Below are 17,923 nucleotides of genomic sequence, written 5' to 3'. Positions count from 1 at the left end.
GCACAAACTCTATGCCCTGAATGACTAATTTAGCACCTAGAGCTTCATACTTGACGCTCGTAGTCATACCTGTGCTAAATCCCTCAACTTGTTTGTCCACCGGAGTGAGCTTGAAGCGGGCACGCCTAGCGGCCTCTTCCGTGATCACATCCTCCGTGCTGCCGCTGTCAAACAAGACAACGACTCTCTGGCCACCTATGTAGCCAAAGGACTTGAGCAATTCGTTGCGCTCATACTCCTGGTCATGGGCGCCCTTCTGCTTATCTTCGAGCTCCCGGCTAATAATTGCTCCAACTGAAGCACCGGGGTTTGAAGAACTAGGGGTCGCCGCTGGGGTCTGTGTGGGAGCTGTGCTCACCACGGAAGCTGTGGAGGCGGCGGCGGGCTTTGGAGGCTTCTTCGGACAATCCCGAGAAGTATGTCCTTTTGTGTGACAAAAGTAACATCTACCCTCCTTCCTGTACTGAGCAAGCTCCTCAGCACTCAACTTGCCACCTGTCTTGCCTGCCTCCGCTTTCTGGTCTGGAGTAAGCTTAGACGCATTGTTCGAGTTCTTGGAGCCAGAGGCTCCCGGGCTCTGTCCTGGGGAAGACCCCGTCTGGTTCTGGCTTTTGCCCCCCGAGGCGTTAGCCTTAGGAGAAGCCGGCTGGGAAGTCTTGGGCTTGCCACCATTGTGTTTCATTTCTGCACTCTGCGCAAGCGAGAGTGCGTCCTCAAAGGTGGCTGGTCTAAACATACGCACCTCCCATTGGATTTGCGTGTCTAGGCCATACAAAAACTGCCCTTTCTTGTCCGAATCAGATAAGCCTAATTGTAGACACAAGGTCGAAATTCTATTGGCAAACTGAAGGACTGGTTGCGCGTTCTGACGCGCTCCCCTGAACTCGTCTTCGAGTCGCTCAAGGTAGTGGGGCGGTAAAAACCGCTGCTTAAGGTCACGGACGAACTCGTCCCACCCATAAGCTGCCATACCTGATCTGGTGTGGGCATGAGCCCACTGAGTCCACCAAGGAATGGCCTCACCTTCCAAATACCAACTGGCTAAGATCACTTTGTCAATATCTGATTTCCTAACTGCGGCAAAGTAAGCTTCAAATTGATGTAACCATGAATACAGAGTAGTGGGATCGAGTTTACCATTATACTTACTGAAGTTCATTTTCTCAGGAAAATGATTCGAGGGCGCCGCCGGTGTCAATCTGGCGTCCAAAGCTTGGAGGTAACGCTCGTGTTCCACTCGTCGCATGGCTTCGTCTTCTCGTTGTCGAATCTCCAATGCCCGTATCTGCCTCTCAAGCAAGGAGCTTGACTGCGGCTGTGACCCCTCGAGAGGGTCCCTGTGACGAGGATCTGGTATCTGGGGTACGGAAGGAGAGGGAGGAGGAGATGGAAAACGCGACGCTGGAGAGCGAGAACGCTCCTCCAGAGCCAAAATCCGCGCCTTCTGCTCGTCCAACTTGGTTGTCTGGTCTGCGATTGCTCGCATCATCTGCTGGAACATGTCTTGTACACTCAAGCCGGGTGCCCGAGCTGGGCTGCCTGGTGCACTCTGGTCCCATGGTTCTGGTTCTCTCTCGTCGCCAAAGCTCGCCATAGCGGGAATCTGCAATTCCTTTCCGGAACGCAATCTGACCATCCACTGTCTGTGTGGGAGACTTCCGGAGGCTTCCGGAGGCTAAAAACCAACCGTCCTTCGAGGGACAGGAGTCACTCCGAAAGGGGTAGTCCACCGGCGTCTAAAAACCAACCACACGAGCGAAAAATTTTCTGGTTTTCTTTGCTGAATCTTCGTCCTTGAAGTAGGCTCTGATACCACTGTAATATGCGGAAGCTTCGGAGAAGGATCGGTACTTCAAAACTCAGAAAACAGCACTCTTTTCGCGACGGAATTAACGCACAAACTGTAAGACAATGTGCAGAAAATAGGGAGAGAGGGGGAAGATGGAGAGGACACAGTATTGGGTCCCAATTACCCTCTGTAGGGCCCCCACCACGGATGGTGTATTTGCTTTATTAGAATGATGTAAAACTGAAACAAAATACAAAGTACTTGACCTGTTCTTGGCTGGAAAACCTGCCCTTGACCTTCAGTCCTTCACCCCTTAGCTTGAGCAAACCCTTGGCTGTCCTGGCCCTTGAATGCTTGAGGCTCTTGGTGAATTGTGAGATGCTATGAATGAAATATGACTTGGGCTTTTATACTTCCCAAATCATGCAGTCGGCCTGTTTATAACAGCCCCACGACTGTGTCTTGTGCAATAATTCAATTCACACCATAATTAAGTGTTTTCACACTTGTCTGATGGCTGTCCAGCCTGCGCATGGCTCTGGGACAGCCTTCTGGCTGCTGGGCATTCAACGCAGAGGTGTGGGGCTGCCCCCCACACCTGGCCGACTGCTGCCTAGGGCTTATACCCCCTGTCGGCTGCCTGTCCAGAGGGTCTGGAGCTGGCCGACTGCCCCTCCAGCCCTTGCCTTGGCTGGTGGGCAAGGTCTTGGGCCCTCCTGGCCCCTTGGGGGTGGTTCTACACCTCCCCCATGCCCATCAAAGTATGCCAATGCAAACACCTACACTGGGGTAGCCCTATGGGCTGGCCCCATCTCTACATGCAACCTACATGCCTACAGAGGCCTGGCATCCAGTTGCAAACCAGATACTCAGCACATCTGACATCATTCCAGAGGGAGACTCACAGCGCGGACTGGCACTGCTTCTTGTGCAGGACATTGCACACCTGACCTTGGACTCATGTGCAGGACAATGCACACCTGACCTCGGACGACTGAGATGGATCCCTGGCTGACTCGTCCCGGACTGGGCTCACATGGGACCAGTTCACCATCCCAGGTCCTGCACCTTCTGTACAGAATGTCTACGTGGCATCCAAGTGCGGGATGCACGTGACACCCCTCCTGCGCCCTCGTTGCCTCCCCCCCCCCCCCCCCCTTCTTTTTCTACTCAAAGCTTTTGACACTGTCCCCCTGGCATGACTCCTTAGGTGCTTGCTTGCAGGCTTTGGGTGTACCCTCGAAGATGATATGGGGCATCACAACACCTTACGAGTCGAGTTACTTGCCAGGTCAGAGCTCCAGAAGGTATGTCACCAGAGGTCACTAGCACTATTGGGGTGAGACAAGGCTGCCTCTTTCTCTGACTCTGTTTGGGCTCTACATTGAGATCTCCGACTTCATTGACAGACTACGCAGCACAGGGTCTCCTGGTCCCCCTCTTGTTATATGCAGATGATATAGTGCTTATTTCATTTTTCAGCAGAGGGACTCTAGAAGCACTTGGATGCATTGCACACCTTCTGTGAGTAGCGGGATCTTACGGTTAACCTTCGAAAGACCAAGGTGATGATCTCATCCAGTGGCATCCCGATATCATTTCACCTACATGGAAGATCCAGTGGATATAGTCACATCTTACATATACCTGGGAGTCACTTTCATTGGCCCCATGTTCAACACGTGCCCTGCAGCCCAGGCTAGACTGATGAGAGGCTACGCAGCCCTAGCCCTCCTTGAGAAACAGTGTTTTCAGACACTTCCAGGAACCTGGCACTAAGGGTTGGCTCTTTGACACTTTAATAACCCTTGCAGTGATGTATGGAGCCCCCTTCTGGGGCTAGATCTCGGTGAGGAGGATTGAGAAGCTTCAGATTATGATGTTTTCCCACATGATCCAGAGAAAAGCATCTGTACTACCACACCCTATCATCTGGGCAGAGTTCGGGGCATCCCCCTTGGTGGTAGATACACTCTTCCAAACGGTGACATACATACATTGCCTCCTTACCCTAGACAGTCACAGGTTATCAAGGCTTGTTTGGGAGTCCTCTTGACAGCTAGTAGAGCAGCAGGGACATGATTGGGTATGGTATGATGTAAGATCCCCCAAGGATCAACCCTATAACATAGGCTAAACACAAAGGTTAGTACCAAACCAAATCATGTGGTAGCAGGCTAGCTCACATCCCAGCCACAACGGGTGTCCATTGGTCTCCCCCCTAGGGCTCCAGCACAATCCCACAAAATCCCACAGGCCCATGTCTAACTTTGGCATCCCATACCACCGAAGCTTGCTTGAAGACCTTCAACACGCTAACCTATGTACTCGCCATGTACACGGCATGAGCACGTCTGTTGGTCCAAGCCAGACCTTCAGTGGTGCATTTGCACAACTGTCTCATAATAACCTAGGCCCTCATTTATATAGTGATAACAATGCCATAAATAGCTAACTTGCTATAAACAGCCATTAAGCCACTTTATCAATCCAGGAACCCTATCCAAGTATCAGTATGCTAATCCCTAATCTTGGGCCTCCTAACCTTGTTGGATTAGGTTCCTAATCCATAGATTAGTGTCCAGGTACATAACATGCCCCTCTTCAAGCATTTACTCTTAAATGAAATTAGGAAAGCGCTTACTCAAAGTCGCTACTAACTCCCAAGTTAGTCCTCCTTTGCCACCTTATCTTTCCACTTAATCTCCTATTCACGGATCAAATTGTTCCTAAGTTTTCTTTCCTTGAAATTCATCACCCTCTCGGGTCCATGTGAACATAGGACAAGTGGACAAGTCCTCAACCTCAACAAGTTCCAGAGGGGTAACAAGGTTATCCTCAACTCCCAACATCTCTTTCGGTCGACCGACATGAAAGATTGGATGAACTTTCACATTCGGAGGCACTCTAATTTATAAGTAACCTCACCAGTCTTTTTCAAGATCCTGTAAGGTTCACAATACCTAGGGCATAATTTCCCAACCTTCCTTGCACGTAACGTCTCAAATAAACTAGCATTCCCTCAGTAAACTCCCTTGATGAATGTTGCCTATCAGCATAAAGATGTGCACGATCTTGTGCACTCCTGATAGCATCTCATGTGCACTGACTAGCATTTCCTGCATGTCTACTAAGAAATCTCTAGCCGCATCAATTTGAAATTTGAATACCCTTACATCCCATAGTTACCGGAGATCTAGGTTGATGTCCGTACACCAACATAAACATACTATAACCAATAGCCACACTATTATAGGCAAACTCGACCATCTGGATGTACGTCTGCCAATTTGATGGTCTTTTGTAGAGGTATGCACGAAGCATATCCTCCAAAACCTAATTCACCCTCTTTGTTTTCTGTAGCCACCCTCATTGCAAGTGGTCGGGCACCCCCAACGTCAGGCACCTCAAGCTCGTGAACCCCCAAGATCGGGCACCCCAAGTTCGTGAACCTCGGGGGCACCCACAATGTCACCCACCAGTCACACAAGGTGGGAATCTCCAGCGGCCCCACTCGCCAAGTCTGGCTACCACTTCACCGACGAAGCGGTGCTCACCTACTTGTGCTCGATGCCTCTCACCTTCTCCAACGGCATCTATCAATGACCACTTTTAGCACTTGGCTTGTGATAGCCCAAGGGGCCACGCCCATTGTATATAGAGAGACTTTGGTGTACTCAGAGGGGATCCCCAATGCAATACATGGTTTTGTGGTGTCCCAACTCTTGCCTACTTCCGTCTTGTGTTGCATGCATGTCACTCTAGGTAGTTCTTGTGTGGTGTTCTGTTCTCGAGTCTGTGTGAGTGCGTAGTGGAGTGGGACAGAGAGTGTCATGTGCACAGTGTGTATCTACCGTGTGCTACACGCACACAAGACTAGCTTCGAGGTTTGGGGAAGCTTGGAGCTAGGCAGGCTGATTGGCGAGCTGAGTTAGGGATAGACTAACGGGCGGGCACCCAAGTGTGGACGCCTGATGACCGGCCAAGAGCCTATAAAAGGGTGGCCAAGGTTAGTCATTAGTCATATAGAGTCTCGCGTGATTTGTGAGAGCTCTATGGTCTGGAGCCTGGATCTAGTGCAGATGTGCACCTGCTTTACGCAGCCGAGGTTGGCAGCAATCTCGAGGCCCGCGAGGGTAGCTTCGTGGCGGTATGGGACGTCGTGAGGTGGAGATTGGTCGGTACGTCAACCTAGTTAGCTCAGCTCGTGGCTCGGTGGGGACAGCCAAGACTGTGGGCTTGCCCACGGCTGTCATGGTTGGGAGGTGAGTCGGGCCTACACCCCCTTGTTGTTTGTTTGTTTGCAGGTTTCGAGTCTCGTACCAGGAGCGTTCCACGAGGAGATCTGTGGGGATTTGACAGTGGTATCAGAGCGTGCCTCGTGAACAAGCAAGTTGGTAGGTAGAGAAGATGTCGAAAGTAAGGTATGTGTTCAAAAAGCTTGCTGTGTTTTCTGTGCATACTGCTGTTTTTCAGATTCAGTATGTTGTTTTTTCATCATAGGAAACCCATGATGAGGGTGTAGGTAGATGGTAGGGTTGTTTGCTTTGCCAGAAGAAGGCTGAAGATGTTTGTGCAGTCGCACGAACTGCAGAGAGAAAACAGAAAAAAAAAAGCATGTTTGCTTTTGGGTTGAACGAGAAAGAGAGAGAGAGCGAGAGAAGTGATCGATTGACTATGCGGGGCCGCATGTTCGTGCTAGTCGTGGGCTATCGGAACTTGTAGGCAGCCATGCCCACGCAAGCAGCCAGGCTGGCGGACGCCTAGGCCTATGCAGCCAGGCGACCAAGCTCAGGCGTAGGCTGGCGCAGGCCCACGCAGGCGGCCAGGCTGGCGGGCGCCTAGGCCTACGCAGCCAGGCGGCCAAGCCCAGGCGTAGGCTGGCACAAGCCAATGCAGGCCACCAGTGCGAACTCAGGCGCCGACGGCAGGAAAGCAAGCGACAGCAGAAAGGTGGCGACGGCAGCATACAGCTGGCAGCGCTAAATCTAGGAGGGGGGAGAAAAAAAAAACAGAAAAAGCATTCGCTGATTTGGGCGCTTTTGGTTTTTTTTAGTTTAAATTTTTTTAAAAGAGTTTAAAGGCCCCCTCCAAGCTTTAAAGGTGTTTGTTTTTTTTAAAGCAGAATATATATATCCATATATATATATATATATATATATATATATATATATATATATATATATAAACACAAAAGCAAAATCTCAAGTAGCTTTTGGGGACAGTTATATAAATCCCTTAAGTGGGCTTCTTGCCACACATCTCTCAAGTTTTCAAGCTCTCAAGCTCTCAAGTTCCCTCGCACTTTTATTGTGCAAAGATCGAATTTTCTCTCCACTTGCCCTCTTCACGATGTTGACCCAAGAATCGGAGTTGGAGCCCCTTGTCAAACGCTATGGAAGATAACGATGCTGATCTTTTTGACGATTATGTGTCAAAATCAGATTTCCAAGAGTTCAAAGTTGCTCTCGAAGCTTCTTCTTCGGAACGTCAGGCAATAATTGCCGCCCAGATGCAAGCCTTGCAGAACTCCATCTCTCTCTTGACCACTACCCTCTCTACTCTTTCGGGTATGGATACCTTGGCCTCTGCTTTAGGCCCCAATATTACTCCAGAACCGTTCGGGGGCGAGCAAAAGCAGCGTACCATGGAGATCGTGGACACTTGGCTACATAAGTGGCAGGTCTAGCTTCGACGTTCGGGGAAGCTTGGAGCTAGGCAGGCTGATTGGCGAGCTGAGTTAGGGATAGACTAACGGGCGGGCACCCAAGTATGGACGGGCGGGCACCCAAGTGTGGACGCCCGGCCAAGAGCCTATAAAAGGGTGGCCAAGGTTAGTCATTAGTCATATAGAGTCGCGTGATTTGTGAGAGCTCTATGGTCTGGAGCCTGGATCTAGTGCAGACGTGCACCTGCTTTACGCAGCCGAGGCCGGCAACAATCTCGAGGCCCGCGAGGGTAGCTTCGTGACGGTATGGGACGTCGCGAGGTGGAGATTGGTCGGTACGTCAACCTAGTTAGCTTAGCTGGTGGCTCGGTGGGGATAGCCAAGACTGTGGGCTTGCCCCACGGCTGTCATGGTTGGGAGGTGAGTCAGGCATGCACCCCCTTCTTGTTTGTTTGTTTGCAGGTTTCGAGTCTCGTACCAGGAGTGTTCCACGAGGAGATCTATGGGGATTTGATAGAGAGGTTGCCATATCCCTAGCCTGTGCCAACTCCCGAGGGCATATTGCCCTAGAGAGACCCTAGTGATCTTCGGTGTGCCGACGCAACGGGCAACCGGGTCTGCTACATTTTCCCATCGGACTGAGACTTGGCCATGATTTATTGCAACCCCATGATTTGTTTCATATTATAGGTGGTTGATTACGTACAATGCACAAAAACAGCTACCCTAATCATTTGTCTCTCGTGTCCCCTTTGTCCAATGGTTGCCATGTGGCCAATGTCTTTTCCAAGGTCAAACCCTCTAGGCCTTAGCCCACTAGCACCTCCATTAACGCAATCCTATTCACATTGACCACCTCATCCATTGGTCTAACCTTCTGGACTCCCTATTTACACATCCGCTCCTAGGGGAATCTTGTCAATACGTGTAGCCACCAAGGATGCCCAGCACGCAAGTGGATTGGGAACTCCTAAGTGTCTAGTGGGAACTCCTAAGGGACATCAAGCAGACCCAAAAGGAATCAATCATACAGGCAGTCATTCAAAGGCTACTTCAGTGGCATGCCTCGACATTAAATCCACTGTAGTCACTGCTGGCGGTGCTCACCAACCGGTCTCTCCAGGAACTCCTAAGGGACATCAAGCAGACCCAAAAGGAATCAATCATACAGACGGTCATTCAAAGGCTACTTCAGTGGCATGCCTCGACATTAAATCCACCGTAGTCACTGCTGGCGGTGCTCACCAACCGGTCTCTCCAGGCTTACAAAAGGATTCTCCACAGTGGGGAGTGGGGCTGATCTTGCAATTCTCTCTATTGAGCACTTGAGTCATTGTTGTACCAGTTGAGTGTACTACGTCTTGTGTCTTCCCATTTGGCTTTTTGTAGTGCAGAGTCTGTGTCAGACTCTCTCACTGCGACCACTGCTGAGTGTGCATGGTGCAGTGAGTAGCCTTGTAACAGTGATGAGAGGTTAATGGTTTGAGCCCAAAGTAATGTGCACTCCATTGTGTCTTGTTATCTTGTCTATAATGTTCATTGAATGAGAGAGCTTAAGTGTGGTCATCTGAGTAAACTTCTATGTTGCGACTCCCTAGGCCATACCATCCACTACTCGGACCCATCTTCTTTCTCCTTTAGTGTACCGGGCAGTCAAGTCTGCTACAAGTACACTAAAAATTTGGCATGCCCAGTGAGACACTTGAAACTTCGGGTCTTACCCTCTGTATGCCCAATACACGTTCCCGTGCTAATCTGGTGAGTCCAATCAAAACTCCTCTCTCAGTATGTCTCTATAGCCGTAGGAGGCCAATCCATTTTGTACCTTGTAGAAGTGCCTCCCCCTCCTCTGTCCATGGCAACAGTACATCTAGGTAATCCTAATCCTGGGAACAATCAAGGCCAATCCATTTTGTACCTTCTAGCAGTGCCTCCCCCTTCTCTGCCCATGCCAACAATACATCTAGGTAACCCTATCTTGTGAACAACCAGGGCTCTGGATGTGGTGGTAACTGACCAAATCCAGAGCCCTTAGCCATGGTGTTATGTCGGGTCAACGTCAAACTCCCCACTTTCAAAGGTTCCACCATGGAAGATGTCGATGACCATGTGTGGCGCTTCTTGGCCATGTGCAGGAACCAAGGGTTGGACCTCGAACACGCCTATGTGGTGCTCTTCCCATCCACCTTGGCAGGCTCTGCAGATAAGTGGTTCAACCAGTTCCCAGCAGATCATTTTGCAGACTAGGCCACTTTATGGGACACCTTTCTCTGCACCTTCGAGTCTGCTGGCAACTATGAAGAGAAAACTCCCACTCCTTCCTGGAGAGAGCGTGGCGGAGCTCATGACACAGACCACCATTTGGTGGTCCCACTGCCGGCCTATCCAGGTGATGTCATGGTTCGCCAATGGGTGATGCAGGCCTTGACCCAGACCACTCTGCCGTGAGGGTAGGTCAGTTACCACCTTGTTGAAGTTCCAGGAGGTAGCATCCCTACTAGAAAATGCATGCCTCATGTTTGAACGAGAGGTGGGATCTACACCTCCTTGCCACAACAACACAAGATGATCCCCAGTGGCTCAGGTGAAGTGTAAAAAGGGCCTCTGGTGTGCACTGTCAATCTCCAGGACGTTCCAAGAGGAAGTACTGCTCTTTCTGCAAGAAGAGCGGGCATGAAAATAAGGACTGTTATTATATTAAGGGGTTCTGTGAGCTGCATCAGCAACAACAACAGTTTCCTAGTCCGAACCCTCCTACTGCTCCTACTGGCCACTATGCCACTCCCTATGGATTAGTCTCTCCCACCACACTACAATATTAGCCTGTTGCTTTCCCCAGCTGCCCTCAATCGGCTCCTTCTCCCACCTACCCCCCACAACCCACTTCCCCAGCAACCTACCTTCCCCCTCTTATCTTCACTCCACCTGTGGCACCCAGATCTATGGTGGTTCCTCCCGCTCCCAACCGTCCAACTCATTTGTGCCCAGCTCAGAACCGCTCTGTTACCGGTGTGGGGACTGCACTTGCTGCGAGAAGAACAGGCACAAAGATGAGGATTGTTATTTAAGTTAAGGGATTTCGCCAGCTGCCCCAGCAACAACTGTAGCGTACTCGGTTGCCCGACGTGTCAGCACACTAGAAATCACTGAAATCACTAGGGTCCTCTCTAAGGCAGTATACCCTCAGGAGTTGGCACAGGCTCGGGAGATGGCAACCTCTCTGTCCCACTTCACTACGCACTCACACAAACTCAAGAATGGAACATAACACAGCTGTGCCTAAGGAGCATCGCTCCAAGTTGGACTCGAAGTCTCAGCGCATGACTTTTCTCGGATACAGCACTGTGTCCAAGGCATATCGTCTTTATGATCCTCAGGCCGGCAGAGTTGTTGTAAGCCGTGATGTGGTGTTCGATGAGACTCCTACATCTTCAGAGGGGGGTGGTGAACTTCTTCTTCCTCCACCTCTGTCTCCGCCTCCTCCTCCTCCTCCTCCTCCCACTACTTCTATTCCACCTCCAGTTGTGGATTCTCAGTCAGATGATGATGACTCTGCTCTTCCTCCAGCTAGTTCGAGCAGATCTGTGCTTGGATGGTATTATCAGACAGTTCGTGATTCTGGGTTACGTGAGCTTCCTTTTGCTCCTCCACTTGGTTCTCTTCGGTGTTCTTCCAGAGTTATAGGGAAACAAATTCATGAGGGCAACATGTTTGTTACTTATGCTCTCATGTCCTCTATCATTAATGGTCCTTCTGATCCCACTTCTATGGACGACGCTCTTTCACATGAGCCTTGGCGTCGTGCTATGCAGGCAGAGCTGGATGCTATCGAACAGAATGGCACTTGAATTTTAGTGCCTAGGCCACTGCACCATAAGGTGATTGGTGTGCGTTGGATCTTCAAATCGAAGTTCCGAGCTGATGGCAGCTTGGACAAGCACACAAGGTGAGGTTGGTTGCCAAGGGTTATGCTCAGCACCCTGGAGTCGACTTCGATGAGACCTTTGCTCTGGCAGCCGGGGTGACTACCATTCACACCGTTCTTGCTCTTGCAGGTCATCATAGATGGCCCGTTTTCCAGATGGACGTCAAGTCGGCTTTCCTGAATGGAGAGCTTACATAGGAGGTTTATGTTGATCAACCGCCGGGATTTGTTGTTCCAGGCAAACAAGATCAGGTGTACCGGCTGAAGAAGGCTTTATATGGTCTGAAGCAGGCTCCGCGGGCTTGGTACCAGCAGATTGATGAGTTCTTTCAGAAGCTCGGCCTGCGCCGTTCTCATGCAGATTTGAACCTTTATATCCTCTTTGAGAGGGGGTTGATTGTTATCATTGTGGTCTATGTTGTTGACCTCATCTTTACAGGTTCTTATTTTGTTAGGATCCATTCTGTCATGGATGCTTTGGAGACAGAGTTTGAGATGACGGATCTTGGCCTTCTGCATTATTTTCTTGGCTTTGAGATTTGGCAGACCTCGAAGTGCATTTTCTTCTCTCAACAGAAGTACACACAAGAGATTCTCAACAGATTTTAGATGACTGGGTGCAGACCAGTATCTTCTCCTATGGATGTTAGTGAGAAGCTTTCTCTACTTGATGCTTCTCCAAGGATTGATTAGGGACAGTATTGGGCTCTCGTCGTTTGTTTAGTTTGGTTGACCTACTCCCGATTGGACATATGTTTCGCAGTCAGTTTATTGAGTTCTTTCTCATCCAAACCCCATCAGCAGCATTGGCGGTGTGCTCTTAGAGTTCTTTGGTATTTGTGTGGCACTCTGGACTTTGGCATCTTCTATGGCCAAGGATGCACTCTTGTTGGATGGTCTGTCAGATTGGGCTGGAGATCCAGGCGTTCGACCACTAGTTGTGTTTTTACACTCAGGTCTGGAGCTATTTCATGGAACAGTAAAAAGCAGCCTACTATGGTGCTTTCCTCTACAGAGGCGGAGTACCGTGCGGTTTGTTATGCTGCATGTGAGGTGATATGGTTGTGGAGATTATTGGAGGAGCTCGGCAGTCCTCCTACCGGATCTACTCTTCTTTGGTGTGACAATCAGAGTTGCATCGCCATTGCCAAGAACCCTATGTTTCATGCTCGTATGAAACACATTGAGATACAGTATCACTATGTTCGTGAACGGGTTCTTGCTAGAGATTTGTGTTTGGAGTATTGTCCTTCAGCAGCGGCGGAGAATGCTGCAGATTTGTTCACCAAGCCGGTTTCTCAGCCTTCCTTGGCTCCTCATCTTCGGCTTCTCGGAGTTTGTTCAGCATCTGGTGCTGAGAGGGGGCGTTAGCACATTCATCCCCCGTTTATGCTCATTTTTGGTATTTACCAGTTGGCCAGCACACATGCTCCAGTCGGCCAGCATTCTCTGTCCCAGTCGGCCAGCATACCTCGCCTATAAATAGGTGGTGCTGGCCTCTCATGTCTCATTCAGTCTTGTACATATTTTGCTCCCTCACTTATGAGACTATCTGTGTCTCTTGTTTGGGACTGTTTTGCTTTAGTATATTCAGCATAGTTGCTCCATATCTCTCTCTGTATTGCAGTCTCTATTCAGCACACTCTAGTGCCCCTTTGCTTCTGCTCTATGCACTCTTTGAAGGGAGGGGTCGCTAGTGGGAAGGGGCAAGGAGGCGAGGCTTGTCAACCCAAGAGAGGTGAGCTGAGTGGAGGTGAAGAGAGTGGTGACAGGCGGACATGGGAAAGGTGGGGCTCGTGGAATTGGATCTGAAAGGAGTAGTGGTTGGAGGTGTGGTGTGGGGTGATGGGAAAAGGGGTGACTTCAAAGGAGAGGACACGGGGGATGAGGCGGAAAGAGGATGTGCCCGAGCTCGAGGGAGGTATGCGGGATAGTCGTCCTCGCTGTCGGAGGTGGCATGAGGAGCGGAGTAAGAGGAGGTGGTTGGGGTGGTGGTGGGTGAAGAAGATATGTTGATGTCGTCCACTGGCATGTCGTTGTCAGAAGCGATGGAGATGAGGGGAGCATCCGCACGGCGTGCCACTCTAGTGAAGTAGGCAGGCTCGGGCTGAGGGTGCGGTTGGAGTGCCCGCCTAGAGGTGGAGGATTGCCTGGATGGAGAGGTAGGAGGCGTGAGAACCTCAGCACGGAGAGGGTGAGGGGGGATGGGGGCAGCAGTGGGTGAGGTAGAGAGGGTGGTGACTACAGGAGAGGTGGAGGGGGAGGTGTGCAGGGATTGAAGAGAAGATGCTGAGGTGCTGATTGATGAGGCAATGTGGTTGGAGGAGGCAAGGAATCGGGGCACCGAAGGGCTGCGGGGAATTGAGGAGGGGGTGATCAGGTATGCGCAAGGGGGTATGGTGCGCAAACGGGGGGGTCCCAAGGCGGGGGTGCTGGGGTATGGCAAGGTGGGGGTGCGCAAGAGGGGTATTCGAGGGGATGGGAGGTGCACAAGCGGGTATGGGGGTGCGTAAGCGCAAGGGGTGTGTGGGCGGGTTGCGCAGGTCGGGTATGGTCGGGAGGTGCACGAGGCAGGGTGTGGGGAGTGCAAGTCGGGATGGTGTGCGCACAAGATGCAGGCGGGTGAGCACAAAGCGGGGGTACACAAGGTGGGTGTGGGGTCGCAAGAGAGATGGTGTCTCTTAGAGGGCTTGATTCACTTGATTCCCAAGGAGGGTGGTGACAGATTGGAGATCCGATAGTGGAGACCCATCACTCTTCTAGGGACAGCCTATAAGATCTTGGCCAAGGCCGTTAGCAGGAGACTTCAACCTTTTCTCCTAGACTTGATCCACAACACTCAGACTTCTGGACAACATCTTTAGGAATGGAGCATTCTGGAGGGGACCTTCTTCAGGATTGGAGCATTCCAGACAACATCTTTATCTTCTGGGAGGTGACAGCTTCGGCCAGGAGGACCTCATTGTGCTACTCCTAGACTTTGAGAAAGCTTATGATAGGGTGGATTGGAGCTTTTTGGAGGGCACTATGAGCTGGATGGGATTCCCCATGGAGTGGATTCATGGAGTCTCAGGACTTTACTCAGCCTCACATAGCCAGGTTCTCATTGAAGGAGCCCGTGGCGACAGATTCCCCCTCCCCCACTCGGGACAGGGCTGTCCTTTGGCACCTTACCTCTTTCTATTCGTCGCCAAGCCCATGAGTAGTTTTCTCTCCGCCCAGGAGACCGGGCTTTAGGGATTGCATCTTCCCCTGCCGAGCAGCAGCTCGTCCCACTTCTTTTGAGTATTCGGAAGAAGCTTCTATATTGGAGCTCGGCGAGGCTCTCCCTAGAAGGTAGGGTGGTGGTGGCGAACCAGGTACTTCTTGCCACCATGTGGTACATCACTTCGTGCTGGGCCTTTTCTCAGGGATGTATTGGCCAGGTACAGTGATTGATCCGGAATTTCTTATGGGCTGGAAGTGATGGGAGGCCAGCTAGGGCCAAGGTGGCATGGAGAGTGATTATTCAGCCTCGTCGCAGAGGAGGGCTAGGCCTCATTGACCCGGCTATTCAGAGCCGTACCGTGCTGGGCAAGTTGATTGTTAGAGGCCTACTTCCCGGTGGTGAGCCCTGGAAGGATATCTTTGTTGGCTTGGATTTTAGACCCCACTCTGAGTCTTGCGAATTTTATGTGCATCTTTTGGCCATTAAACATGCTTTTGCGCTTGTGTTTATAGAGTTTAGTGCACAAAGGCACCTAGCCCCCTTATATTTCTCTGACATAACCTTGGTACCTTCGCATTATCTTCCATCATTTGCTCATGGCCACTTTAGTGCCCATACATTACAAGGTGTGAATGCATTACAATAATAATTAAAGTAAGGGCTTGGTTTCATACTCACCACATGTAAAACTCATAAAATATATGAGTGCACAGATTCGCCCGTACTGTTTGCTTCATGCCCGTTCTTGGGATTTTCCAGCGTCCCCAAAGCCCGTGGACATTTCACATGCATTAAATTCAGGAAAAGTCGAGGTTAGAAGGAAAAGCAACACAAGGGCGAGGAAGTGGGGATGGTGTGGGCAGGAGGAAGCTGGGGGGCACAGTCGTCAATGTGTGTCGGGGGGTGGTGCTGCTTGGGGGGTGCAGGGAGCTCAAGCTCTCTGATATAAGCTGAAGTCTTTAACATTATCACACCAACAATGACAAACCCTCCTGGACCACCACACTAGATGTCACGGGCCACGACTCTTTGACATGGCAATTGCACACCAGTTTTATGAGAAAAAATGCATTTCTTTGAGATTCATGCATGTCAGAGCCATATATCCAGACGTTCTGGTAAGCTGTAGACACATCGGTCTGGGTTGTATTGTAATGAAGCATGGCTGTGGTTTCTTCTTCGGAGTGCTATATCTTTGCCTCTAAACTGAAAGAGTCTTTGCAGGTATGCTCAGTAGTTCAGTTGATTGGGTTTGTGATCTGCTTGCACGGAGCGGCCAGGATTACTCACAGGGCGCAAAGGATTGTTTCCATAGTGAGCCAATGGCATGCCATGTCAACATGCCAAACCTACACAGTGACTGTGCCGGATACTGAGGCAAGAAACCACACTTCAATTTGTTGGGTTGAATCAGATCAGCTTACTGGTGCAGAGTACGACAATGATCTGAGCTCAGCCCTCAACATGTACTCAACCTCCAATGGAAATGTAAAGAACGATCTTGCTGCATTTCAGATGCGACAGGCTTTTGGTAAGCATCATGTGTGTTTGTCTTAAATATAGTGTATAATCGTCCATAGAAGAAAGATAAAGAAATTCTCAATTGCACTTCGGGTTTTGTTAAATTTGGGAAATAGCATGAACTCTCCATTGGTTTATCTTTCTGCCATATCATCTTTCTGACATGCAGACTACTCATGAGTTGTGGCCAGGTGGTTTTTGCTAATTCTTTCTATGTTAATTGGTGCATTTGCCGACCAGCTTGAATGTGTGTGCACGTGTATGTGTGTGTGCACGCGTAGCCTTCATCATGGCTGAGTCTGCCCTGCCTCTCTGAAGAAGTGATAGAAACTCAATATAGTGGTTTATTTATGAAGGCTTGTCTACTTAAGTAGATGACATATGTTTATGCATGAACCGGTACCTACTCTTGGGCGCAGAGGAGGTGAGCAGGGATGCCATAGCGCGTAGTCTATGCTATGCATGGAGTTGAAGATTTGAAGCTTTATGAGTAAACTGTCATGGAGTCAAGATTGGACTTCGGCTTTTGTCAACGTCAGGAAATAACCTGAAATTTCCATTGGTATTTTTATTAAATGGATTAGGCAGGCATCAAAACACACCATTAAGGGAAGTCCTGACCAAACGTAAGGCTCTCTTCTCTAACTGCTTTGTTTGCTTGACGATTTCAGTATTGTACATACAGCATGATCAAGCTGGAATCTCATTGTTTGGATATATATTGGATCGGAGTTTCGTTTATGCATTGGCTAGTGTGGAGTTATCATTGTTACTCTTCATTCTAGGATTAACAATTGGGATAGATTGATGGAAGGATATTGAAAAAAGTCAAAGTTACACTGAAGTTCCAATAACACCATGATGTTGTGGTGCTAACTCTGTCGCATGCCTTTGAAACCCTAGGTAGTCTTCTTTTGGTTGTTTTGGTAGCGTGCTAATGCCTTGTTTCTAACTTTCTCTAGAAGGTGTAATTCTTTATGTTTAACTGCTACATTGGTCCTTGTGAATTGGCAGTTACTTACCTGCAGCACAGTTCTACTGGTATCAGCATTTTTGGATTCCTTCTAGATCGGATCCATTTACAAATGATTTTTATGATTCAGTTGAGCTTGGTGCTCTGGGTGTTGGGCAAAACTGTTGGCATTTCCTTAAGCTAAATTGGGTTTTGTACAACTGCCCATGTATATATAAAGGTCTGCCTTCATGTAGTAAACTGACAAATGGCAAATTTTCCCCGAGCCCATTAGTGGGCAGATTCTTCACGGGCCCAAGTATTTAAGATTTCTGAAAAAAAGGAGGGTGTCTAAATCTTCTGTTAAGGTTTGTGTTTTTTTAAAGTTGTGTATGTGTATGTACGTATACATAAACGTATATGTACATGTGTGAATCTATACATGTGACTGCAAGTTTAAATGATTGCTGTCATAGTTTCTATTAACTTTTGCTTTGACTGATGTATCTTCAAAGTGGCAACAATTTTGGATGCTGATGTATATTTGAGTGGCAACAACTACCAAGACAATGTGAGTAGTTCCAGAGATACCCTGGTGGCTTCAGAGCTATTTTGTTGAGTTGTCACCAGTAGTTATACTGCAGGACATGGCCTCTCGTTTGAATTTCACCAGTAGGGACTACAGTGATGATGTCACATCTGGATTGTGAATGGTACGAGTTTAGATGGAGATGTCTATGATTCAGCAAAGCCTGTGAACAAGCAATTGAAGACACTGCTTTGTATAATGGGAAATTTATGGTTTGGATGTGCAAAGAGGGGTCCTCATTGTGGGAAAGTCATGCATGATCGTTGGTGTG

The 17,923-nt window shown here is 49.4% G+C and overlaps 1 protein-coding gene across 4 annotated transcripts in view; it reads left to right on the top strand.

The window, feature by feature from the left end:
- The window catches only part of LOC147636870 (uncharacterized), a 32,770-nt gene extending 15,322 nt beyond the window's left edge, over positions 1 to 17,448 (top strand). The window contains exons 3-5 of one of the 4 annotated variants that reach the window (XR_015266274.1): positions 15,815 to 16,121; positions 16,783 to 17,014; positions 17,126 to 17,448. Coding sequence is in view for 2 of the 4 variants with exons in the window: in XM_086800439.1 (XP_086656565.1) it covers positions 15,815 to 16,121; positions 17,126 to 17,268 (450 nt within the window). In the remaining 2 variants the exon portion in view is untranslated. Of the gene's footprint in view, positions 1 to 15,814; positions 16,122 to 16,530; positions 17,015 to 17,125 lie in introns of those variants that run through there. The other 3 variants (XR_015266275.1, XM_086800439.1, XM_086800440.1) reach the window with 3 other exon arrangements.
- The last annotated feature ends 475 nt before the right edge of the window (positions 17,449 to 17,923 follow it).

Source organism: Cibotium barometz, chromosome 7 (assembly GCF_041138505.1).
Source record: "Cibotium barometz isolate CiBa-2024 chromosome 7, ASM4113850v1, whole genome shotgun sequence".
In the NCBI taxonomy this organism is placed as follows: domain Eukaryota; kingdom Viridiplantae; phylum Streptophyta; class Polypodiopsida; order Cyatheales; family Cibotiaceae; genus Cibotium; species Cibotium barometz.
Note: the sequence above shows the minus strand (reverse complement) of the source record. Positions and strands in the feature narration are given on the sequence as shown.